Genomic DNA, 25,812 nt, shown 5'->3' on the forward strand with positions numbered 1-25,812 from the left:
CTTGCTTTACTTTGCGGCTGCGGTGGAAACAGAAGCTTTGTTGTCACATCGACCTAGGCCTGATTCTTAGCTTTGCCACTTTTTGGCTGGGCCACCGTGGGCAGCTTGCATTTAAGGTGACTCTCAGAGCTCTGGTGCCTCATATTTGAATGGGAGTAGTGACGGGCTGGTTATCAGTATGTGCAAAGGCCTGGCTCAGAGCCGATATAGAGAAGCCCTTGGTCTTTGTGGTGGCCGTGGCTGGTTCCTGCATGCAGCGGGCCCAGGACATCCAGGGTGGCTCACTGTGTCCTTTTCCCTGCCCAGGTGCTGGTTGCTGAGGACAACGTGGACTTCCGCATCCACGTGGAGAACCAGACGCGGGCTCGGGACGATGTGAGCCGTAAGCAGCTGCGGCTGTACCAGCTCTACAGCCGGACCAGTGGGAAACACATCCAGGTCCTGGGCCGCAGGATCAGTGCCCGTGGCGAGGATGGGGACAAGTATGGTATGTGCCAACCCTCTCCTCCTACCCTGTGTACCTGCTCTTCCCGGCCTCAGAGTCCTCAAGTTCAAATGCTGCTCTGCTGGTCCTGGCTGATCTTGGACCTGACACTGATTCCTTCTGGGTCTCAGTTTCCTGATCTGTAAAATGGAGATGTAATGGTAAATCCTTGAGAGTGGTGTTGGGAGTACTAACTGAAGATGTGAATGAAAAGTTATTCAGCTGGTAAATGCCCCATAAGTGGCATCTGCTGTGGTATTGGTGACTTGCCTGGGATGGCCTAAAGCAGGTGGCTGTTCCTGGGTTCAGCCACTTCAAGGGGCAGGAGCCTCTGGGTGATGCTTTTTGGAAGCTGGTGGTGGTGGAAACCGGCCTAGTGCGTGTGTTATGTGGGTGTGTGCATATGGGCTCTTTGAGCTTCAGCCTGTGCAGTTGTGATATGTGGCACTCATAACACCTTGGGCCATGATCCTATTGATCTGCCCTTGACCCTGGAACTGCCCATCCCTCCTGGAGTACTTGGGAACTCTCCCCACTTTCCTGCCTATGCTGCCTCTGCAATGGCTGGGAGGAGTGAGACATCCTAAGCCCCTGGCCCACAAAGGTGCTTAGCAGTGAGAGAAACATGCAGCACTCCACCTTCCCAGGGCTTGGAGGGCATCTGGCCTAGACAGACGCTGAGCAAATACCACATAGATTATTTATTTAAAATTGCCAGGCAGGAAAAGCAGAGACTGCTTCGAGGCCTCCTGGTCCTTGCCCCTCACTGGGAAAGCACCTGCCCCTGCCCGTTCCTGCCTTCTCAGGCCCAGATTCTGGGAGGTGGTCCAGGCACCAGCCATGAGCCTGGGTGCTGGGGCCGTGGTCCTGTGTGTGGGGCTAAACCTGCCAGCCTGGATGTTTCTGGGACGATGCCCCACCTGCCCGCCAGCCCCGCCCGTTGCAGTCAGGACGTGACAACAAGACAAATAATTTCTTGGACCTTTTATCTTGGACACCATTTATTTTCCCTCAGCCCCGGGGTAGGACTGACCTCATGGTAGGGCCCAAGAGTGGCAGCTGCACCGTCACTGGGGGCTGGGCCGGCCCGGCCAGGCCGGGCAGGGCTGAGCCACGCTGTGCTTGTGCACCTCCGGGCCAGCTGCCTCCCTCCTTCATCCCACCATCACTCCTTACCGCCTCTGCTCCCCTCCTGCTCTCTTTCCCCTTCTTCTTTTCCCGGCTCTTCCCCCTTCCCGTTTTGTTTCTCTCCACCTCTCTGCCCGATCCCCACCAGCGCTGCCTCCTTCCTTCTGACCACAGCTTCCCTCCTCCCCACCTCTCCCAGGCCCTCTGCTGGCCGCCTCTTTGGGACCTCCCATCCATCGTGCCCCCCTCCACAGGCTCCTGGCTGTGCTGGGCAGACCCAGGTGGTGGTTTTCCCTGGGATCTGCTGTCCAGTTGCTGCCAGAAGGGGCAGCTGGCTGGCCGGGGCGGGAGGAGGTGCCCTTCTGGGGAGTCCCCGGAGTTCTCATTGGCCCCTCCAGGCTGTGAGAGTACAGGGGGGTCAGATTCTGGTCTGAACCATCTGTCCACGCCCTGAGACCTAAGGCGGGAGCTCCAGAGGGAGGGGAGCCCGGAAATGGCCGGCCCCTCACCCCAGAAGTCACTTGCCCTCGCATTCCCTCTGTCTGAACTGGGAACTCAGGGAATCTTTCCTGCTGTGTGACCTCAGACAAGCCTTTTGCCTTCTCTGGGCCTCAGTTGCTCCTCTGCACAACACAATGGTTGGGCTAAAGCAGTGCTTTTTTTTTTGAGACAGAGTCTTACTCTGTCACCCAGGCTGGAGTGCTGTGCTGTGATCTCAGCTCACTGCAACCTCCGCCTCCCAGGCAGGTTCAAGTGATTCTCATGCCTCAGCCTCCGAAGAAGCTGGGACTACAGGCACCAACCACCATGCCCCGCTAATTTTTGTATTTTTAGTAGAGACGATGGGGTTTTGCCATGTTGGTCAGCCTGGTCTCGAATTCTTGACCTCAGGTGATCCACCCGCCTCTGCCTCCCGAAGTGCTGGTGTTACAGGTGTGAGCCACCATGTCCAGCCATGCTTCTTAAGTGTAATGTGCATGTGACCATGGAAGGATCCTGTCCAAATGCCCATGTTGGTTCTGTGGGTCTTGGGGGCGGGGCCTGATCTGCTGCATGTCTGATGAGTGCCTGGGCGGGGCCAGTGGACAGCACTTCAAGTACCCAGGGACTAGGTCTTCCTGGCTTCTCTGCCACCGACACACTCTGTAAGATTTTATGGTCCTCTCTCAAGGAGTTTCTGTACTCCTCCGACCCCCGATACCCAGGGCAGTGCAGGGCCTTGCTGGCTGCTGCTGCTCCATTTAAATGCCACATTAGAAACACAGATGAGGCCAAGGGACCCCATCTGTGAGCCTGGGGAGAGGAAGTGAGACAATGGAGCCAATTGAGGCTTCCAATTTAGATAATCAATACAAATATTATTGGGAGGGTGATTTATGTGGCCAGGCTAGGGCAGGAGGGTGGGGCTGCTCTGCATTAGGGTCCTGCCCTGTCTCGGGGGGAGGGGCAGCCGGGGGCCCAGGACAGTTCAGGAACCTGCTCCCGCTGAAGAATGATGCAGTCTGAGATGTACTACATGCTTTGTCAGAATCATATAATTTTATAACATGCAGTCTGTAACATGCATCCCTGTAAACACCTGGAATCTGGAATCCCCACAGACACTCAGAACCTCAGATTTGCCTCTGTAAAGGCAAGACTCCTGAAATGCTGGCTCTGTGGGTGGGCCTGAGGGTCTGGGTGCCCTGCCCAGGGGCTCTGACCTGCTTCACAGTAGTGGGTGGTCCTTTGGTGAAATCTGCTTAGATGCCAGTGGGGCTTCCAGACCTTGGTCTTCTGCAAGAGAGTCTCCCTCTGGCCCCCTAAAGCTTTTCGGTACTGGGAAAGCTTTAGAGGCTTTAAGAGCAGGCTGCTCCAGGAATAAGCGATCTTCTTAGCCTTGCCTTGGGTTCTGCCGGGAGAGCACAGCTGGCCAGATGGCTGGAGGCTTAGGTAGTTGGATACCTGGCAGGTGGGAGGTTGCATGGAGAGGCACCCTGCCCACCTGGGGTAATATCAGCCTCCCCTCTACTTGCCCTTGGTGCTGGTCACTTCTGTCCTGCAGGCAGTTGCCATGTCACAGAACAGCACAGAACAGAAAGCAGCACACTGAGTCCCAGTTGCAGCTCTGCCCCTGAGCATCCTGCAGAGCTGGGGAACAGCCTCCCTGCCTGGGCTTAGTTTCTTTAGCTGCCAAGTGGGGAGGAGAAGGCCCCCGTCCACCTGCCCTCGAGGTGGATGTTCCTAAGCCTGGGATGTGAAGAGAGGGGAGGCACTAACTCCTCAGAAGGAGGGCCCAGCTGAGCCCACATGCAGGGAGTTGTAGAGACTCCAGCATGTGGGTTTCCAGCAACTGGATTTTATTTGAAAAAAGATTTCTCTGTTTAAAGAAAAAGTGATATAAAAAAAAAACAACAAAAACATTTTGCAGTAGACCAGCCTCCAGGACTGACAGTGCCCAGAATAATCCAAGGCAGGCCCCAGAGGGGCCCTGCTAGCTGGAGAGATGGTATTTGGAGGATTGAGCACATCAATGCAGGAATCCTGTGGGATTTGAGTCTTGGCTCCACCACTTTTGAGTGGGAGACCATGGATCTGAGTTAGTCTTTCTGATCCTGTTTCCCCTTCTACAAATAGGGTAATTGAAATGAGAGAATCTTATGTCTAAAGATTATATGATCATTAAACAAGTATTAATAACCACCACCTGATCTCCTTACTATGAGAGGAGTATGGGGGGTGCTGTCATGGGCTCAGGTGAGGACCTGGCTCCAGAGGCTTCCAGAGAAGACCTGGGGGAAGCATCGGTGCTCCTGTCTGCCATCAGTGGGACCCTGGCAGGTCAGATGCAGGGAGAAGAAGCATCCTCCTGTGATTCCCAGCAGCAAGGTCTCTGCCGTCTCTGCCCTGATGAGGGAGGAGGGCTTTGGCTCCCATGATTGGGTGTGATCTCCCCTCCATCCCTCACTCATTCAGCAGAAATTACCAAGCACAAGCAGCAGGGGAGGGGGCTGCCGTGGTCAGTGACATGCCTCGTCCCCGCCATCAAGGAGCCTTCAGTCTAGGGCCCCCTATTCCCTCTTCCTTACTAGAGGCTGACTTTGAGTAGGAAGAGCCTAGGCTGCGAACTTTCGATGTGACCCTGAGTGTGCCCGTTCTCTCCCTGGGCCTCGGTTTCCCTACCTGTAACATGGGTAGGAGAAAGGGTGTGCAGCTGGTACTCTGCAGCTTGCTCCAGCTCAGGCATGGGGTGAGTCTGTGATTCCAGCTTCACAGGGAGTCAGCATGCCCCAGTGCAGATACTTCCCTGAGCCCCCGGGGCTGGGTGCAGAGCCCCTGTGCCCCTGTGCTCACCCTTGTCCCAACAAGGGTCCTTCTGCAGTGGAATCATCTGTTAATGTGGCTGGTGCCCCTGTGGAGTCTGAGCTCCTTGGAGGAAGTGACCTTGCTCTGTGTTATGTCTCTATGTCCAGCACAAGGCTTGGCAGACAGCAGGGCCCCTTTCGAGATGGCCAGAAGGCTGCATAAGATATGTATGGGGCAATTCAAAGCTTAACCAGGGCCTGCTCTCAGTGGCTCACACAGGCAGGAAGGTAGGGGCTTCAGGGCTTTTGCTGATTTGGTGATGGAGCTGGGAAGGGGTCCTCTCCTCTCCATTTCCCTCATTCTGGTAGTTGCCAGAATGAGGTAGCAGAGTGGCCAGCAGTTCCATGAGCACTGGAATCTTTGTGGCTGGCCAGCTACTGTCTACCCCTCACAGGGCCCAAGGTCCTTTGGGCTGGTTGGGTGGCCCATGTAGCAGGGACTCTTAGTGTCAGAGTTGAGCCCCCATGGTCCGTTTTCCATATGCATCCCAAAATGTGAGCGTGTTCCTCCACAGCTCAGAGGTGCTCGTCTCACTTAGAGTAACACTCATGTCCTTGAATCAGCCTGCAGGCCTGGTATGCCCAGCTCCTGATCTTGCTGCAGCCTCAGGCTCTGCCTCTGCTCCTTGCTCACATGGCCACAGCCACAGCAGCCTTCCAGATGTCCCTTGAACATCCAAGCACTGTCTGTCTGAGGGCCTTTGCATTTGCTGTCGTGAGAATGCTCTTCTCTCAGATATCCTCATGGCCTGCTCCCTCACCCACTCAGGCTTCTGTATGATTGTCCCCTTATCAAAGAGTCCCCAGCTCTATCCCCTCTTCCTAGCACTTGTCACTATCTGACCTTCCGTTTTGTACCGTTAGTTACCCACTATCTGTCTCCTGTGTTAGAGTGTAAACTCCCGGAGGGTGGAGGTTTTGTCTGCTTGGTTCACTGCTGCAGCCCCAGCACACAGGGCCAACCACAAAGAGGCTCCCAGTATATGCTTGATCAAGTGAACGTATGGGAACCCTGTGTGTGTTGGGGTGTGTGGTGGGGTCATTTCCCCTTGGGCATTGGGGCAAAGAGGCTTCTTTCTGTTTGGTACAGATGTCAGTGCACAGTAGATTCTCGACAAATCAGTGCTCCCTCCCTCCTTTCCCACCACCCTTCTTTTCCATCCAGCCAGACTTGCGCCATGCAGTGAGGATAGGGTTGTCATCAGACCCAGCTTCCCCCAGGAGCTCTCCCAGCAGGGAAGGGACCTTCCTCTCTCCACCAAAATCCCTGCCCCTCTGAGCTCGTGTCCCACAACTTCTGACCCCGGGGGGAGTGGCCACTCGCACCTCACCAACCCCTTGATTGACATGGCTACACAAGAGCTGCAGTTAGGGTGAAATAGAGCTCCTGATGAACCCTATTGATGTTCTTCCCCCTGACTTTCTGGTGTGTCCATATGGAGAAGCGGAACTGTGGGCACCTTTGAGAAAAGACCATATACAGCAGAGTGTGTGTATGCACGGGTGTGTGTTATAGTGATGGGGAAGCGTCTACGGAAAGGATAGCTTCTCCTCCATCCCTGCCTCTCTCTCCCTCTCTGGAGACCTGGTCTGCCTTCAGTGGGGAAGGAGGGAGGGCTGACTCGGTGTGACCTCTCAGGGCTGTCTGTAGTGAGGATGGTTCTTCACTGGGGGAAGATGCCTGGAGAGCGGCCAGCAGCTCTGTCAGCACTGGGATCTTTGCAGCTGGCCAGCTACCGTCCACCCGTCTCAGGCCCCAGGCCAGGGGCCAGCCCCTCACTGGCTCCCAGCTCCCCTGATGCTCTTGCGGGTGTTGGGGACTTTATCCCAGGCTTGGGGAAAACAATCCACCCTCCAGCTTTGTTCTCTCCAGTTCCACTTCTTTGGATCTTGTCCCCTGTGTCTGTGGGATTCAACTCTGTCTCTGTGCTGTGTCTCTCTCCACGCCTCTGGCTGCCTCTCTCTCTTTCCCTGCTGTTTCCCACCCTTCAAACCCAAAGTCTTCACAGCAAGGCTCTGATCACCCTCTGCAAAACCCTGCTGGGGAAGCACACTGGGATCAGTCAGCCAACCAACCAACCAATCAGTCAATCACTCAATGCTGCTTCTCTTTTCTGTCATCACCAGCCTGTGAAATGTCTGCTGTCTGAGTCTCCATCTGTCTCAGACTGGCTCTGGCCTTGCTCTGCCTGGGTTCAAACCCTGGGCAAGCAATTTACTGCTCCGTTAACTTTTCTGCACAACTGACATAGTGTCTTCATCTGTAAAATGGCATAATAGTTCCTATCTCACAGGGCTGTTGTTACAATCAAATTAGATATTCCACATTCACACTATTTTTTTTTTTTTTCAATGGAGTTTTTCTCTGTCACCCAGGCTGGAGAGCAGTGGTAAAATCTCAGCTCACTGCAACCCCCAACTCCCAGGTTCAAGTGATTCTCCTGCCTTAGTCTCCCGAGTAGCTGGGATTACAGGCTGGGTGCCACCACACCCAGCTAATTTTTGTATTTTTAGTAGAGATAGGGTTTCACCACTTTGGTCAGGCTGGTTTTGGACTTGATCTCAGGCGATCTGCCTGCCTTGGCCTCCCAAAGTGCTGGGAATATAGACATAAGCCACCACTTCCGGCCCCACATTCACACTCTTAACATTGCCTGACGCATGGTAGATGCTTAGATAAGTGTTTGCTGTCATCATTATTCTTTAGCCATTTTTGCTGCAGGCATTAAAGCGGGGAGAAACAACATGAGTTTTTTGTAGAAAGTTTTCTCTCCAGCTTCTTTCCTGAACTCTTTCCCCATTTGCTGCTTTCCTCTCTGGATGCCAGAGAAGGGAGCAGATCTTTTGAGCCCCTTTTCTTTCTGCCACTCTCTTGCCCCCAGCCCTGGGTGGCCTCTGGGCTCCTGCTGTATGTGGGGCCTTGGGGAGGCAGGCTCTGTGGGCCCTCCTTCTGGGGAGCTGTGGCATGGGGCTTCCCATCTTGTACTCCTCCTTTGACCTCATGATCAGGTCTCAAACCTTCCTTGCCTTTCTGGCTATGGTCACACCTTAGCTCTGGGTGTCCTGAGGGCTTCCCCATCTCCCATGTCAAAGGTATCTTCCTCAGGGTGACCCTAGGGACTCCCTCCTCCCTCAAAGTCATTTGGAAGCGGAGCTGCCCATTAACTTCTGCCCAAAGAAAGTGGGCCCAAGAAAATACCTCCCCTGCTTCCTTCACTGTTCACTCACTCACTCCCCAGGAAAGGGACTGGGGCCACCGAGAAGTGAGGGATGCGGTAGACAGGCGAAGCCCTAGACTTCTGGATCAAACTGCCTGGGCTTGGATCTCAGCTCCATCACTGTGTGGCTCTGGGGCTTTGTTTTCTCCCCTGCAAATTGGGGATGATAACAATAGTTCTAACCTCCTGGGATGGTGGTAAGAATTGAAGGAGATATGCATATAAGGTAAATAGGACAATGCCTAGCACCTCATCCGCTCTAAAGAAATGTCATTTACTGATAATTCCCAGAGGGGCAGAACTGAAAGAGGCCTCAGAGGTTACCTAGATCTGGCCCAGAGAAGGAAGAGATTTTTCGCATTGTCACTGAGGCTGGAGATGGCTGGGTGGGAACCCAGGGTTCTTGCAAGTGGCACCCAGAGTCACACCAGGAAGGAGCACAGTGGTGAAGGGCACTGACCGTGGAATCAGACACTGGGTTCAGACCTTGTCCTGCCCTTTCCAGCCATGTGCCTCAGGCAAGCCACTTTACCTCCCTGAATTTCGTTTTCATTAGCCAGTGAGTGCTGTTAGTCATCCCCACGTCACAAAGCTGTCAGTGAGCTTATTAAAACTGGCTTACTGATCACTCGCTCTGAGCCAGGCATGGGCTAGGTGCTGGAAGGCAGAGTGGTGTAAAGACAGCTAGGTCCTTGTCCTTGTGGAGCTTAGATTCTGCTGGGTAGAGACCAACAATAGAAAGAGTTTCAGAGAAGAGCTCTCAGGAAAATGGAGCAAGGGAATGGGGTAGGGCTGGACTGGGGAGGGTGGTGCTGACATTAGGCATTGTGGTCTGGGAAAGCCTGTCTGAGGGGCAACATTTGCACCACAACCCAGGAGATGAGGAGCCATTCTGGAAGCTCTGGGCAAAGCAGCCTCCAGGAAGCCAGGAAGAGGAACAGCAGATGCAAAGGCCCCGTGACAGGAGCGTGCTTGGTGTGCTAGAGGGGAGGGGCAAGGAAGGGAGGTGGGGTTGGTCCACAGGGGCCAGGCTGTGTGCCCTGTTCAGGTCCCAGTGAAGAGTTTACATGTTCTTCTATGTGGGTTGGGGATCCCTAGGAGGTTTCTAGCAGGGAAGGGACACAATTAATTTATATATTCTTTATTTATTTATTTTGGGGACAGAGTCTCACTCTGTTGCCCAGGCTGGAGTGCAGTAGCATGATCTCTGCTCACTGCAACCTCTGTCTCCTGGGTTCAGGTGATTCTCCTGTCTCAGCCTCCCAAGTAGGTGGGACTACAAGCATATGCCACCATGCCCAGCTAATTTTCGTATTTTTTTAGTGAGACGGGGTGTCACTGTGTTGGCCAGGCTGGTCTCGAACTCCTGACCTCAGGTGATCCACCAGCCTCGGCCTCCCTAAGTGGTAGGATTACAGACATGAGCCACAGTGCCTGGCAAATTCATATTTTCAAAGGATTCCTCTGGCTGTGGTGTGGAGGAGAGGTGGGGGGAGGAACGTGGCAAAGGGAGGGGGCTGTTGAGTTGTGCAGGCTGGAGGGGTCGGTGGCCCAGCAGGACAGTGAGGACGTCCGATGAGCAGGGTGAGATGATGTCATCAACTCCTCCACCTGACCTGGTGCTGGCCCCACGAATGGAGCTGTGCTTGAGCCCGGATGAAGTTTCTAATTCTTGAGAGCAGCGTCCTGGGGGCTTGGGTCATGGGAGTGGGTGTGTGCTGCGGAGGACCTGGCCTGGGTGGTGTGTCTCTCTTCTCCTTCTCCTGTCTCTCTCTCCGTCTCATTTTCTCTCTCCCCAGCCCCCCTTTCTCTGAGAACTGCTGCTGCTATTACTCCCAAAAGACTTTACATAATTCTGGCCCGGCTCCCTCCTCATGATGTCATGTGCTGAGTGGTGTCTAGGTCACTCCATCGCATGCTACGGTCACGGAGAGAACAGACTTCTGGCTCCCCTGGCGTGGCGGCCGGGTGCAGACCCTCCCCATGCTGGGGTGGGGGTGGCTAGGCTTCTGGTGTGTGGAGGTGCAACCCCTGCCCCAGGGCCTTTGGACAGCTCAGGTAAAGGCCTGGGCTTCCTGCAATGGCCCTGGCTGGTGAGGGGTGGGGGTTGTGCTGGGAGGCCTGTCCCTCCAGAGCTGGGGGCCTCTCCCCTGGAGCCCAGGCCCCAGGAGAAAGAGGCAGGCAGTCCTGAGGTCAGCCCCTGTTACTGGGTTGCTGCTCTGAACCTGTTTCCTATACTGTAAAATGGGGACAAAGATACCCAATCTTATGGGGATGGGTGGCTTCAGTGGGCTCTAAGGGGAGCATAGCAGGAGCGGTTCTGAGGACAGAGGTCCAGGCGTGTGCAGGGAGGGGCTGAGAGGGAGTCTTCCCCTTGAGCCTACGTGGGGTTTTCTGGACCCCAACTCAGTGGCTTCACCTACTTCATTCATCTCCCACCCCTGCCCCTCTGCTAGACCCCACTTCCTAATCCCAAGGAGAAGGAGAATAGGGTCGAGCCGCTCCCCCTTGCACAGGTAGGGAAACTGAGTCTCAGAGTAGGGTGTGGCTTGCTCAAGGTCACACAGCCTAGGATGGCAATGCCAGAATGAAACTAGACTGGTGAGCCCCAGCCCCAGGCATTTTCTGGTGTGCTTCTCAGTGTGGGATGCCTGAAGCCCTGAAGGATGTTTGGAAGTTCAGGTCACAGCACAAGAGCTAGGGAGGGAGGCTCTGCTCCTCCACCCTTGCAGACACATCCCATTTCCTTCCACTGTATTTTTGTTTTTCTTTTCTTTTGGGAAAACAGTTTGGTTTTGCGGTTTGTAGGAAACTTAAATAACAGTTACTGAGTTTTCCCTCCCTAACCTCTGAGAACAGAGTGCTAAGCTCTTCACAGCATCATTTTGTATAATCCTCACGATAGCTATCGAAGATTATACCCCCATTTTACAGGAGAAGAAACTGAGGCCCAAGGTCATATGGTTGGGGCCAGGGATTCCTATCAAGATTTGTGCACTCCAAAGCTCTCACCTTTGCCCCTCATCAGAAACACCTGAAATTGTCCTGACACACCCATAACTCCTCACTCCCTGTGGGGCCTGAGCTGTGCAAAGATATGGAAGAAGCAAGTTTCAGAGCTGCTGTGATGTTTGGCCCCAGGGAGGGAGCTCACAGAGGAAATGACAGGGAGTTTGACTTAAGGGGAACAGGGAGGATCAAGGGCTTGCACCCACCACCCACCGCCATCTCAGCGTTGGTTAATATCCCCAACTCAGTGTTTTCTAGGGCTGGGGGGAGGTGGGGAGAAGAATGTGCATCCCCTTGTTTCTAGAGTTACTAAATTCTTATTAGATCTTTAAATTTTATGTAAATTCTTCTTTTTTTCCCTCTTGGAAGGTGGGTATCATATTTTAATTAGTAGTGGTGTCAAAGGAGGGCTAGATTAATTATTGGAAATCTCAAGTTCCAGATGGTTTTAATTTTCACAGCAGGGCACCAGGGTCTATATTTGTAAATTTTTTTATTAAAATCATACCTAGTGCATTTTAAGGGCACTGAGGTATACTCTTTGTGGCTCCAAGGTACTGTACTCAGGAATTTTTGTTATGGAGAAGCAAGTCCCTTGTCACTGAAATTAAACTTTTGTGGGCAAGGAAGGGGCAGGGGCTACTAGGAAACAAGGGGTCAGGGAAAAGAGTGCACGAATTTCGAGGGGGGCAGTCACAGACAAAGAAAGCAGCTGGTGTTGGGGAGTCAGGCACAGGGGGTTTAAGACCAGAGAGGAAAGAGAGCTCAGAGAGGGCATGTGGCCTACCCAGAGTCACACAGCAGCCTCCTACTGGGGGCAAAAATGTGGGCTGGCAGAGGGAGAGGAAAAGATTTGGACACAGCATGCCTAATGAAGGGACAGTCATACTCTTTCGCTGCTTGGTGTCCTTGTTTAGGCAGGGCTTTGGGGGATCAGCTGCGGACCCCTCATCCTGAGGGAGGCTCTGTGGAGCATAGATGGTGTAGCATGGGGTCTCCCACCCTGGACCAGGGGAGATTGGGGCTTGAGTGGGATTTCTGGCCTCCTGGGAGTTAGTTACCCTTCAGCTTTGGTGGCCTCCATGGAGGGCAGTGGAATATCCTGCATACCTTTTCCCAGAGAGCTCACACCTCACTCCCTGTGCCTTTCCTGCTATAAGCGGCCAGGGTAAAGGTGCCAGGGGGCACTAGTAGGGGCTCCAGATGTTTGCTCTGCAGGAAGGGGCCACAAACCCAACTTTTGGAGGAAATAGCTGGACATTCCGAAAGGCAGGAGAGGTGTGCATGCATATGCCTGCATGTGGGTCTGTCCCCTTGGTCCCCTCAGCTGTTTCTCTGTGTTTTCTTTTTTTTTTTTTTTTTTTTTGAGATAGAGTCTCACTCTGTTGCCCAAGCTGGAGTGCAGTGGCACAATCTCAGCTCAGCTCACTGCAACCTCTGCTTCCTGGGTTCAAGTGATTCTCCTGCCTCAACCTCCAAGTAGCTGGGACTACCACCACGTGCACCACCATGCCCGGCTAATTTTTGTACTTTTAGTGGAGACGGGGTTTCACTGTGTTGGCCAGGCTGGTCTCGAACTCCTGACCTCAGGTGATCCTCCTGGCTTGGCCTCCCAAAGTGCTGGGATTACAGATGTGAGCCACCGTGCCTGGCCCTCTGTGGTTATTTGTGTGGTGTCTGGGGAATAGGATTATTGGTAAGGCTGGCTGTCCTGATTTGGGGAGTGGCGTTATTTTTCTGACTGTCTTGCCTTGGGTTTGGGAGAGGGGATTATTTGGATGTCCGTCTCTCCCTTTGGGAGAATGGTCGTTTTGTATGGTTGTCTGTCCTGCTTTGGGAAATGGTTTTTTTGCATGGCTCTTTGTCCTGTTTTGGGGAGTTGAGGGGCTACAGAAGATGGGTGATGATGGCGAGAAAGGCGCACTGGTGTTTAGCCACAAGGGGCAGAAATCCCTTCTGGCTGGAGCCATCCAGATCCCAAGTGGAGCCAAGAGAGGCTGGAGGGAAGGGAACAGGTGATAGGTGGCTTCTATCTCCCTGCCTGAGGGGCAGGGCACTGCTACTTCTCTGATTTTTCTGTGGTTATTTGTATGGCATCTGTCCTGTGGGACTTGTTAGGCCTCCCCATGCCGATTTTGGGGGAGTGAGGGACCAAAGATAGGACCAGGGACCATGTCACTGAGCCTTTAGACCAAGCCATTGCCCCTGGTAATAAAATGTGTCTTGTTTTCCTTCTGCCTTTTGAAGCCCAGCTCCTAGTGGAGACAGACACCTTCGGTAGTCAAGTCCGGATCAAGGGCAAGGAAACGGAATTCTACCTGTGCATGAACCGCAAAGGCAAGCTTGTGGGGAAGGTGAGTGACGGCCTGGGACTCCCGGGAACTTAGGGTTCCCCTCTAGCAACTCTGGGAGCTGCAACAATGTGTCCAGAGCATTGTCAGCCCCAAATGGAAACTGTAATCTCCTCCTTTCATCCCACCCCATCCCCCAGTCCTCCTCGGCACTCGAGCTCCCAGGCTGAGGAATTCAAGGCTATAACTTATGGTGCACACAGGTCTCTGGTCTCTCCTGCTGGGTGTGGAGCTCTGGCTTTCTTGGACATGGGAGAAACCTTGAGGGGCTCTGGGGCACCCCGGCTATATGTTCCTGAAGTCTGGGAACAAGGAACTGGCAAGCCAAGGACTGTGGCTGCAGTGATCATTTTAACAATTGCCAGAGGCTGACAGTGCCAATCATCCTGTAATAGTGGGCTCTGGAACCCGGCTGCCTCGTCAGTGCTGGGCTTCGTCGTTCTAACATTTCAGGAAGATTTTATTACTTTGAAACTGGCAAGAGAGCTGCATGTAACAAATTAGGGTGGGGGCAGGTGGGAGGGACCCTCAGGTGGGGGGACTTCGGGAGGGGGGAACCCAGGTGCAGGGGGACCTGAGTCTCCAATGATGCTGCTCCTCAGCACCTCTGTTTGTTTCCTGGGTGCACCTGTTTGCAAAAGTCACGAACTGGCTTCCTTTGGTGTTTGAATGGAAGATGTTATCTACAGGAGCTCTGTGGTGGGATCAGGCTCTCTGTCCCTTCTCTCTGCAGGGACTGACTCACTCCCATATCCAGCTTGTATGACCAGGGTTGAGGGGGTTCTGCCTGGACAAGTGGAGGGGGGTGGAGGGTAGGCCCAGATTCTAAGGGGCATCGGCTTCTGCTTGGGGGCAATGCCCTGGCTGATTATTTGTGGTTCATTACATCTTGCTGGGGGTGGGGGAGATGACTTCAGTCTTGCTGAAGCCATGGTTTTGATTTTTTGAATCCCCTGGCTTATCCCTCCCTCCCGCCCCCCCGCCCCACACCCAAGAGGCTGGGGAGGGTGTAACAGGCCAGGGATCGTAGCCAGGGCATTGTCGCATTATTTTGTTGATAATTACAGTCACAATAGCCTCCGCTAATTGAGCACCGACTTTCTGCCTGGCACTGAACTGAAAATGAATCCCAGGAGGCTGCCACCGCTACCATCCCCATTCCACAGATGAGGAAGCCGAGGTTCGGCCACGCCCGGGCACTTGTCCCAGGTCCCACACTAGAGCTCCGCGGGATTCAAAGCCGGGTTTGGAAGGAAAAGATTCCAGCCGCACTGCCCACACCAACTGAGGCTTCTCAAAGAGCAACATAATAGTAATCCGCAGAGCGCGCCTCCGGGATGCCGAGGAGTGGTTTTAATTAGTGATTCACTTTCCGCCGTTGCGAGGCCGGCCGGCCGGCGAGGGGAGTCGGGGCCGGGACCGCGGACCGGGGCGCGGGCGCCGGGTCCCCCTGGCCTGGCGGGTCCCCCTGGCCTGGCCGGCCGTTTCCTGTGGCGGCGCGGCCCAGCCCCGCGTCAGGCGCTTTGTTCTCCTGCCCGCCTGGGCCGCCTCCCAGGCCCAACCTGCTTTGAGTTTTCGGCTCGTTTTTCTTTTTCTCCCCCAGGAGGGGCCGGCGGCACCCGCTAGTGCCCGTGCCCACGCCGCGGCCCGCCCTCGCCGTCTGCGCGCGCGGTTCCCGGCATCCTGACTCCAGGAGGGCCGCGCGGGGGTCAAAAGAGCAGCCCCGTCCCCTCGGGCCGCCCCCCCACCCCGCCGCCGGCCGCCTCCCGCCGCCTCCCGCCCTCGGGCTGGCCGCTGAGTCACCGCTTCCACAGGAGCCGGCTCCGATTTCCTGCCCCCTCGCCCTCTCTCCCGTCATTAATATTGGTGACGGTTCAGCTGGCGCGGCGCGCCCTGGCGCAGCGGAGGGAGGCCCGGCCCCGGCCCCCGGCGCCTCCCCTGCTCCCGTCCGGGCCTCCACGCCCGCCCTCAGCCCCTGCCAGCCTCCTGTCTTCTGCCCCTCCCCCTCGGAGGGGGACTCGAGGGCGCCCCCAGATCCACCTGTCTAGGCTTGGCCTCGGCCTCGCCCAGCGCCCCTTCCTCTCTGGCCCCCGAGGCAGGAATCTGGCTCCTAGGCTGCTGCCCTCGCCACAGTCTCCCTGCCCAGCCGGGCCTCGGGTCCTGGGAGTCCCCTCCTTTCCTAACCCTGCCACCGCCTCTGTTCTGCTCCCCACCTTCCCGGAAGTCGTTGCCCCAGCCGCCTGGTGTGTGGCTTCTGCACCTCCAGGCCTTTCCCCACTGCCCACCTTCGGCTTTCTATAGCACATACAGCACTGGAGGGCAGCACATGGACTGCCCCCACCCCCACCCAACTCCAGACCCACCCATGGGTCCTCCCACCTTGCTATGGGACACTGAAGGCCCTGGGGAGCCTCCCCGGGCACATGCATTCCTTATGCCCCAGATGCATGGCACTGAGCACCACTGTTTCCTGGGTAGGGCCTTTGGGCACTGTCCATGCTGTGCCCTCTGCCAGAACTGCCCTTCCCTCTGTCCACCTGAGTCCTAGCTCATTATTCCCGGACGCCTCCGTCAGCCCACCCACCCTGGAGCCCCGCAGCCCCTCGCAGAGCCCTCTGTTACCTGTCTGCTGACCTGGATCGGTGCTGTCTGTCTTTGTGCCTGCATCCCCTGTCACACTGGGAGCTCCCTGAGGGCCAATTCTGCATCCATTCATTTGAGTTCTGCAGACCTGGCCAAAGGGCTGCCGGGGCACCAAAGAGAGAAACATGGTTCCTGCTGTCTGTGGATTGACTCTTAAGCCACAGCCGGAATTGTCCAAATCAAGCCAAGGGAGTCAACGCTCCCTGGACTTGCCAAGCCTCGTCGTCCTCATCTGTAAAATGGGAATGATAATCTGAGCACTTAGTAGGCAAGTAGGCACTTGCTAAGTGTTAGTCCCTTCCCCCTTTGAAGCCAGGTTACAAGTCAGTTCTTCACCGGTGGGAGTGCCTGGTCTCAGCTCCAGTGCCGCCTCCTTTGGAGTGGCTCAATGGGACAGCTTTGAACCATCTGTGTGCCAAGCCTGCATATCCCTGGCCGCAGCAAGGGCACCCACATCGCGCCCTCAGCAGAGCTTTCCAGAGGCTGCAGGCCCTTGCTGGAAGTTACTCTTTCTGCCGAATTGTACCAATCAGATGCCAAAGCTCTGTCCCCAGCTCCTGCATGCTGAGGTGGCCCCCCTTCTCCTTGCTACCTCTCTGGAACCTATGTCACCAGGCCCAGGAGGTGGTGCTTCCTTTCATTTTGTAATCAGTTGTTGAGTATCTAGCATGATGTGCTGGGCACCACCCAGGTTGTAGTTTTCCTATCTGCTCCCACCTGTTTCAATCACTGAGTCCTTTTTGGGGCAACAGAGTCACAGACCTTTTCAGGGCAGGGGAGCGTTCTGCCCACCAGCACATCTTTGTTAAGATGGCTTTGGTTGCAAGTGGCTGAAACTCAACCTAAAATGCCTTAAGCAAAAAAGAGAATGTGGGGCTTATATAGAAAAAAACCCCAAAAACTAAAAAAAACACAGTCCAGGGGGTGGTTCTAGTTTCGAGTAAGACTGGATCTTAGAGGGCAGATGATGTCAACAGGATTCCATCTTCAGATCAAATAGAAGGACTAGGGCTCCAGTTCAGGAAGCAAGAGGTTGGAGGTGGTGTTAGGGGAGAGATCAAATTCTGCTAAATCATCAGGGTTCTGGGATGGGATATTCACTTACTCTTTATATACTGATGCTGCTGCCTTGCCTGAACCAATCGAGTCAGAGTTTCTGGGGGTGGGACCCAAGCACAGGTGTTTCTGGAATCTCTGTGTGTGGTGAGCAGGGTCATAGCGGTAGCCAGGGGCAGAGGCAAGTGTCAAGCCCAAGTGTAGCCTGCTGTTAGCTTCTTACCCATTTTTGCCTGGGGTCATGGAGGGGAACTTCTGATCATCATAGCCCCAGGGCTGGTTCCCAAGATTCATGAATTTCAGCCAAAAGCCCAGCTCTTCCACCCTCTTAAGTAAACCCAGACGTGTATTGAGCCTGCGTGTCTGGCATGGGTAGCTCCTTGTATATCCAAAACCTTGCTTTGTGCCGATGGTGGCTATGTGGGCCTGAGGGAGGCGAGATGTTTTGACGGGCAGCACCTGCTCCTTCTCACCCTTTCCCCTTTCCGACCTCTCTGGAACTGGGCAGAGGAGAAGTGAGCTGCAGTGTTTGGTTGAGACCAGGCTAGGGCACGTTCAAATCCCAGCTCTGCCACTTACAGACTCCATGACCCTGGACAAGCCTGTTTGCTTCTGAGCTCTGCTTTCTTCTACCAAGCAGAGTCAAAGGAGAGGATGAAATTAAATGGAAGTAGCAATGTCTGGCCTATAGTTGGCAATCAATAAATGGTTAATGAATGAGTGGGGAGACCAAGTGGGCTAGGCAATTTCTAGGGCTCATCTTGCTCTGTCTCCCTAATCAGTGTATCCCAGGAGGGACCTCTCATAGCTTAGGACTGTCTCTGGGATATTTATAACAGATCCAGGAGGGAGAGTCAGTGTTCTTCAGGAGGAAACCCCTTTCATGTGTCATCCCACCATTTCCATCCTAATGAAAATGTGTTCAACCCCAAGTACTCGGGGCATCCCTGTCTTGAGCTGAGGCCTGTGCTCAGCAACGAGAGAACTGAGAAGCAGCTTGACCTCATCAGGCACTTGGGCTAATGCGGAAGCAGGCAGATGTGGAATTTCTCTGTTGGGTTGTGGGGAGGAGGAATGGGGTTCAGAAGATGGAGTATGTGAGCCCAATAAGGCTTGACACCCTTGAAGGAGGAAGAGGAATTGCCCAGGGAGATAAAGGGTAGTCCTGGAAGGCTTCCCGGAGGAGGCAGTTGTTGAGCTGAGCCTGGAGGGTTGAAAGCCATTTTCCAGGCAGTGGCAGGCATTCTAGGATTGGGGAGCATCATGGTGTAGCCTTTGTTCTGTTTGCTCTGACTGTTTGGTTGAGACCAGGCAAAGAATCTGGATTCAGTTTGGACAGACAGCTTCCAGAATTTTCCATGGACCTAGAGCCCAGGGACCACTCCCCTCCACCTGCCTTGCACACTTGCCCAGGCTTTCCTCACAGGAGACCTTCACTGCTCACGCCACCCATACTGTCCTCTGGGTCCCATGTATGTGTCCCAGGTCTGCCCCTGCCTGTTCTGCAGCCTCCTCGAAAGATCTCATCTTCCAGAGAGTGTTTTCTTACCCTGCCTGTCCCTTTCTGCGAAGTTCAGCCCTTGGTCTGCAGAACCCAAGCTTGCCCTCTGCTCAAAGGTGAGTCTTCCTGGAAGCCTTAGCCTGTTTTCCACTTCAAACAAAAGGCTGGAACTCACACCTCAGTCTCCACACACAGCCAGACCGCTGGGCTTCCAGCTTGGCCGGGCATCCGTCTGTAACGAGGAGTGGGCCCAGCCTAAATTTGGAGATGTTAGTTGGAAACTCGAGTGCTGCTAATTCAGGCCTTCCAACTTTGTGTGTTTCCCACTTTTCCCCATCGAGCAATTCGGCTGTCTCAGAGAGGAGACTGAAGCCCTGCCTCCCCACACCCTGTGTCCAGATCAGATCCAAGGAGGCACGCCAGCCCTGTCGGGAACAGCTGCCCTTCAGGAATAATCTAGCAGGCTCCTACTGAGTGTCAGATTCATTTATAAGCATCACTCCCACAGTGTCTCTATGATGCAGAAGTCATTGTTCCCATCAGGTAGATGAGGAATTTGAGGTTTACAGAGTGGGACTGACTGGCCTGAGGTTACACGAGGAACCGTTAGAGGTCATTCAGTTTCTGACTCCAAATCTAGTGCTCTTTGCCCAGCATACCCAGACTCCCAAGAGAGTTCACACATCGGCCCAGGAGCCTGTGATCCTACAACCGATGGCAGAGTTTGGAGTTCAGCCATGTGAAATCTCTTATTTTTAGTGGCCCCCACCTTACTTCATACTAAGTGTGAAAATGCACCACATCCCACATGACATGTAATTTTTATTTGACTAGATCGAAGTGGAGTTGAGTTACAGCTGAGTAGCTGATTTAATGTCAGGTTTTGTGCAAGTCCATCAGGATTCATTTCTATTGTAAGCGATAGATCGCAGTATCACCTGCTTTAAAGGAAATGAGCCATTATTGGCCCACATAACCATGAAGTCACTTGAGCTTCAGATGTGACTGGACCTAGAGCCCAAATAATGTGACCAGGATGTAGTTTCTCTCCTTCTCTCCCCCTTGGCTTTGCTTCATCTGTGCTGGCTTCACTGTCAGACAGGATCTCCCCTCATGGCGATAAAGTGGCTGCCTCTGCTTCAGCCTTACAAACTCATCCAGTTTAAATCCACCTATGTTTGGGGTTGTCTAGAAAATGTCTCAAGGAACACTCTTGATTGGATGGCTTGGGTCACATGCTCACCTGTGAGCCAGTCACTGAAGCCAAAGGGAAAAAAGTGTCTAGATGTTGTGCTCTGGTAGGGATGAGGTGGGGCTCCTGGGCTATGAGGGTGGAGAGTGGGGAAGGAATAGATTTCTGAATGACAGTGGGAGTCTTACCTAACTGGAGGGTGGGAAAAGATGCAGGGGCCAGTTACAAAAGTTTACTCTACAGATCCAGGAAGTGAAGACTCTCTCTCTTGTGCTGCCCCATGACCCTTGTACCTGCTGTCCCCTTTCTCTCCTCCTGACAAAGACTCTTTGCTTGGCCAAACTAGAGTCAGGTTCCTGATCCTTCTCTTAGGCCTATCTGTGCACTTCTTTGTAAAATCCAGTTTTAGCAAGAGCCTCTCAAAGTCAGTTTAGCAAGAACCCCCACTCTCAATATCTGATCAGGGTCCTCATCCTTCTCCATCTCCCAGGTAATGTCTGATCTCCCTGGCCTGTCCTCAGCAAAAATCCTGTTAGGTGGCTTTAGCCAGAATCCCCCATACCCTAGATGTTTCATCTTAGTCATTGTCCATCCTGCTCCTTGGCTGTAAACCAAACCCCTTACCTGACCATGCTATATTCAGAGTTGAGCCCAGTCTCTATCGCCCACTGCAAAACCCTACGATGTTGACCCTACAACGATCGTGGTGGTCCTGAATGAAACCTTCCTTACTGTGCTTTAGCAAGCATCACTGAGTCATATTTTTCTTGAACACTCTCCCTCTCTCCCCTGCAGCCCGATGGCTCCAGCAAAGAGTGTGTGTTCATTGAGAAGGTTCTGGAGAACAACTACACGGCCCTGATGTCGGCTAAGTACTGTGGCTGGTACGTGGGCTTCACCAAGAAGGGGCGGCCGAGGAAGGGCCCCAAGACCCGGGAGAATCAGCAGGACGTGCACTTCATGAAGCGCTACCCCAAGGGGCAGCCGGAGCTTCAGAAGCCCTTCAAGTACACGACGGTGACCAAGAGGTCCCGTCGGATCCGGCCCACACACCCCGCCTAGGCCATCCCGCCGCGGCCCCTCAGGTCGCCCTGGCCACACTCACACTCCCAGAGAACTGCATCAGAGGAATATTTTTACATGAAAAATAAGGAAGAAGCTCTATTTTTGTATATTGTGTTTAAAAGAAGACAAAAACTGAACCAAAACTCTTAGGGGGAGGGGTGATAAGGATTTTATTATTGACTTGAAACCCCTGATGACAAAAGACTCATGCAAAGGGACTGTAGTCAACCCACAGGTGCTTGTCTCTCTCTAGGAACAGACAACTCTAAACTCGTCCCCAGAGGAGGACTTGAATGAGGAAACCGACACTTCGAGAAACCAAAGTCTTTTCCCAAAGGTTCTGAAAGGAGAAAAAAAGAGAAAGTAGTACTCTGCCCACCAACAAACTCCCCCTGACTTTCCCAATCCTCTATCCCTATCCCAAACTCCAACAAAAATCGCTCTCTGGTTTGCAGTCATTTATTTATTGTCCACTGCAAGCTGCCCCGAGACACCGCGCAGGGAAGGCGTGCCCCTGGGAATTCTCCGCGCCTCGACCTCCCGACGACAGACGCCTCGTCCAATCATGGTGACCCTGCCTTGCTCGCAGATCTGGAGGATGCTGCTATCGACCTTCCGTGACTCACGTGACCTAGTACACCAATGATAAGGGAATATTTTAAAACCAGCTATATTATATATATATTATATATATATATAAGCTATTTATTTCACCTCTCTGTATATTGCAGTTTCATGAACCAAGTATTACTGCCTCAACAATTAAAAACAACAGACAAATTATTTAAAAAACCACAAGGCGAGTGGTGGCTGGTGGTAGGGTGGGGGCAGGGTGGCCTCTGTGTCTCCTGCTTTCTGGTTGGTCTGTGGCCTTTGCACTGAGAGCTGGGGTCTTGCACATTCATTCATTCATTCATGGAAAGATTCATTTGACATTCACTATGCACTATGCACCAGGCACTGATAAAGCAGCCTTAGAACAGATGGAAATCCTTGCTTGCAGGGAGATTCCATTCTAATGGGTCATTGATTCAGTGACTGCTTCAGTCATTTGTTCATATGCGTTTACTCATACTTCTCCTATGTCAAGGCTCAATTCTAGGCCCTGGGGATTTATCAAAGAACATGGAAAAAATTCTGGCCCTCGGGGAAGTTCACTTCTAGGAATTCATTGATTCATTTCTTTATTCATTGATTTACTAATGGATTCGTCTGTTCAATATATATTTCTTAGGCACTTACTAAGTGTCAGGCAGTCTTCTGAGTACTAGAAATTAAGAATAAAACAGACAAGAAACCATGCCTCTTGGAGCTTGCAGTCTAGGGGTTACTTGACTGAGTCACTTGTGTCATCCACATCAGTGTTTTGCCAGGCACAGGTTGAACACAGAAATATGGTGGGAGTCTTCAGGGCCTATTTCCCAGGGCCTGACCCAGGATGTCAGGGAGAGGTCAGGTTCGTCTCGGGGTTAAGGCAGATTGAAGGTTAGTGAGTTCTCTGTTCTGAGATTTGGGCTGTGTGAGCAGTCAGGCTTGGGTGGGGGCTGTTTCTGTTTTTCTCCCTCCCCATGGTCTCCAACCTAGTGTCTTCATGGAACAAGCCATATATTCCTGGTGGGGCAGGGGTTGGCCTGAGGCAGAAGTTACCTCTGCTGCCGGGGTCCTGTGGCTGTCACCTGCTTCCCTTGAAAACTCCCCCTCCAGGGCTGGTCAGAATAAGTCCCCATGGGACCCTAAGGAGAGGTGGGGCAGAGGCAGTGGGGAGGGGTAGGAGTGCCTTCTCTGCAGGCTCCTGGCTCGGGTGGGTTTCCACTGCTTCTGAGCACAGCTCTTGGTCTTGACCTTGCTGTCTGCATTATGAACCCTTATCCCTTCACCCCTGGGCCCTATCCAGAATGTCTTTGGCTCACCCTCCTGCCCATCACAGCACATTTCCATAGAGTTTTGTGAAGCTCTTTAGCTGCATAATCTCATGGTGTTCTCAGGATACCATTATTATCCCCATTTTATGGATGAGGAGACTGAGGCTCATAACATTATGCCACTTCTCGAAGATCACAGAATAAGAAAGCCATCGGACCCGTGTCCAAATCTTAGCCTCTCCAGGTTGGCGATAGCTGCCACTTGGAGAGTGCCTATCATCATCAGAACCTCTGCTGAGGGCTTCGGTAGGTGCGCTGCCTGGGTATACATCAGACAACTCCCCTGTGTGGGAGGTGGGCACCCCTGCTTCCACATTGGACAGTATCAAGACTCCAAGAGAACATCAGCTTGCCCCAGGCCTCACATTGAGCAGATGACAGCCTGAGACTCTGGCTGATAATCACAGTGATTCAGGTTGTCATCGATGGAGAACCTGTTATATGTCAGCTGTGTTCACTCTTCCTGTATTATTTTATTTAATGGAAACAATAACCCTTAGAGATAGGTGTTTGCTAGAAAATTGTGGAGCCAGAATGCAATCAGCCATCTGTTCATTCATCCAAAAAATATTTATTGACTTTACTCTGTACCTGACACTCTCCCAGGGGCTGAAGATACAGCAGTGAACTGCAGGGAGCCCTGGCCCTCATGGGGCTTCCATTCTATTAGGGAAGATCAATAATAAAACAGATGCAAAATATAACGGCAAGGAGTGGCAAATCCTAAGAAAAAAATCAAACGTGGTGAGGGGATAGAGGATATTATTTTAGATGAGGTGGTCGGGGAGGCTTCTAGAGGAGGGTATTTTGAACAGGAAGGAAGCGAGGGAAGTGTTCCACAGAGAGTGCCACAGCCTGGAGGGTTGTCTCGGGATGAAGAGGGGCCAGAGGGGCTGGAGCAGAGTGGGTGGGGTTGGGGGGAGAATTGGAGAGGCAGACTACGACCTGAGCTTTCACTTGGAGTGAGATGGGGAGCCACATTTGATGTGCCTTACACCTAAAGGGATTGCTCTGGCTACTGTGTGGAGGAGGACTGGTGGCATCCAGCCTGGTGCCCATCACCAAAGCCCGGGCACTCACTCTGACCTGATGCTGCTCCTGCCGCTGGCTTTGATGCACCTCTGTCTGCAACACAGCCCAGGCCTCTGCCCTCCTGCACCCAAGACCTCGCCTTTGCTTCATCCCTGGGGGGCAGTGGGACCTTGTCCTGCCTCTAAGCGTCCCTGACATTGGAAGATGTGGGCCCAGCTTTTGTTTACCCTAGACAGAACTTTCTGGACATTTCCTGAGCTATGAGAAATACATTGATGATAAGCACAGCTGGCGAACGGGCACGTTTCCCAGCCACGGACACTGTGGCCTTAAGAACGCTTACTTGAGGTAGGAGGCTAGTGAGGGTGGCCATAGTCCAGCTGGGTAGGAACCCAGGGATAAATGTCTATGACTTTCAGAACACTGGGCCCACCCCACCAGCTTTTGAGGTGGGCATATTTAACCCCACTTTATACAGCAGACTCAGAGAGTCACTTCCTTGAAGTCACACAGGCAATAAATAGAGGAGCTGGGGCTTGAACCCAGGCCCGTCTGTCTCTAGAGCTGTAACTTGACCCGAATCCAGACTCTCGGAGCTTTCGGCATCTGTCCAGGGTTCCAGTCTTTCTCCCTTGGTGTCCATCATTTCCCAACCTGCCAGAGGGCGGAGGCAGGCATAGACCACATTTCCAAGTGCTGATGGTGGCCCTTCTCCACCCTCCACACCCTCCCCAGGACGTTCCTGTCATAGAGACCACAGAGACATGAGTCCTGGAGTGCTTCAGTTTGCTTTTGATGCCGCTACTTTCCAGCTGTGTGACCTTGGGCAAGGCACCTCTTTTCTGTGAGTGGTGTCTCTCTTCATCCCAGTTGATTCTACCTTGTGGGGCTAATGTAATGCTCCAGAGAGAGCAGGGAAAACACCTGGGGATGATTCCTGCCCCAGAAGAGAGAACCCAGGCAGGGGGCTTCATCCTCTCGGGCTTCTCTCTCCAGCTCATTGTTTTAGAGAGGAGGGAGCCGAGACCAGAGAGGAAGCGACTTCCTCCAGGTCCCCCAGTGAGTTAATGACAGAGCCCATTAGATGATCAATTCATAGGAATGATAGTGGGTGAGGTGAGTCAGGGGCCCCTTCAGTGGCTAGCCAGGCCCTTTTTCTCATCCTTCCCAAATTTGCAGCAGACGGCAGTGGGGAGGAGGTCCTCACCAACCAACCCCCCCAGCCCTATCAAGTGCAGGAGGTGAGTGAAAATTGACCCTTGCCCTAGCATTTCAAGAGACAGGCAGGCAAGAATGGTGGGAAGGGCCCCCTGAATCTGGGACAGAAGTGGATTTGGAGACAAGGGTGTTCTCCCCACCTCCCCCACCCTGTGTGTTGTTTGGATCCAGAGTCTTCTCCTCCTATGGCCACCCCTTGCCCTCCTGCTCTATACCCACCTTGATGTCCACACATCCAACTTCTAGTGTATGGTTCCTGGAGCAGAGTAAGCTCTTGCTCTCTCTCTTTTTTTTTCTTTTGAGATGGAGTCTCACTTTGTCACCAGGCTGGAGTGCAGTGGCGAGATTTCGGCTGCAACCTCCACCTCCAGGGTTCAGGTGGTTCTCCTGCCTCAGCCTCCTGAGTAGCTGGAACTACAGGCGCGTGCCACCATGCCCAGCTAATTTTTGTATTTTTAGTAGAGCCCATGTTGGCCAGGATGGTCTTTATCTCTTGACCTCGTGATCCACCCTCCTCGGCCTCACAAAGTGCTGGGATTACAGGTGTGAGCCACCGCACTTGGCCAGCTCTTGCTCTCTTAGCTGTTACTCTGATCTCATTTGATTGGCACAAGAACCTGGCAAGATAGATGTTAGGACGTATATTTTG

General features: G+C 53.3%; 1 protein-coding gene across 2 annotated transcripts in view; it reads left to right on the top strand.

Annotated features, from left to right (window-relative positions):
* Positions 1-21,074, top strand: part of FGF18 (fibroblast growth factor 18) — a 36,145-nt gene extending 15,071 nt beyond the window's left edge. For both annotated transcript variants that reach the window (XM_035290499.3, XM_002744541.5), the window contains 3 exons: positions 307-487; positions 13,431-13,537; positions 20,722-21,074. In XM_035290499.3, coding sequence (XP_035146390.1) covers positions 307-487; positions 13,431-13,537; positions 20,722-20,988 — 555 coding nt within the window. In that variant the 3' untranslated portion in view covers positions 20,989-21,074. The remainder of the gene's footprint in view (positions 1-306; positions 488-13,430; positions 13,538-20,721) is intronic.
* Positions 21,075-25,812: the final 4,738 nt, after the last annotated feature.

Source organism: Callithrix jacchus, chromosome 2 (genome assembly GCF_049354715.1).
Source record: "Callithrix jacchus isolate 240 chromosome 2, calJac240_pri, whole genome shotgun sequence".
Taxonomy (NCBI): domain Eukaryota; kingdom Metazoa; phylum Chordata; class Mammalia; order Primates; family Cebidae; genus Callithrix; species Callithrix jacchus.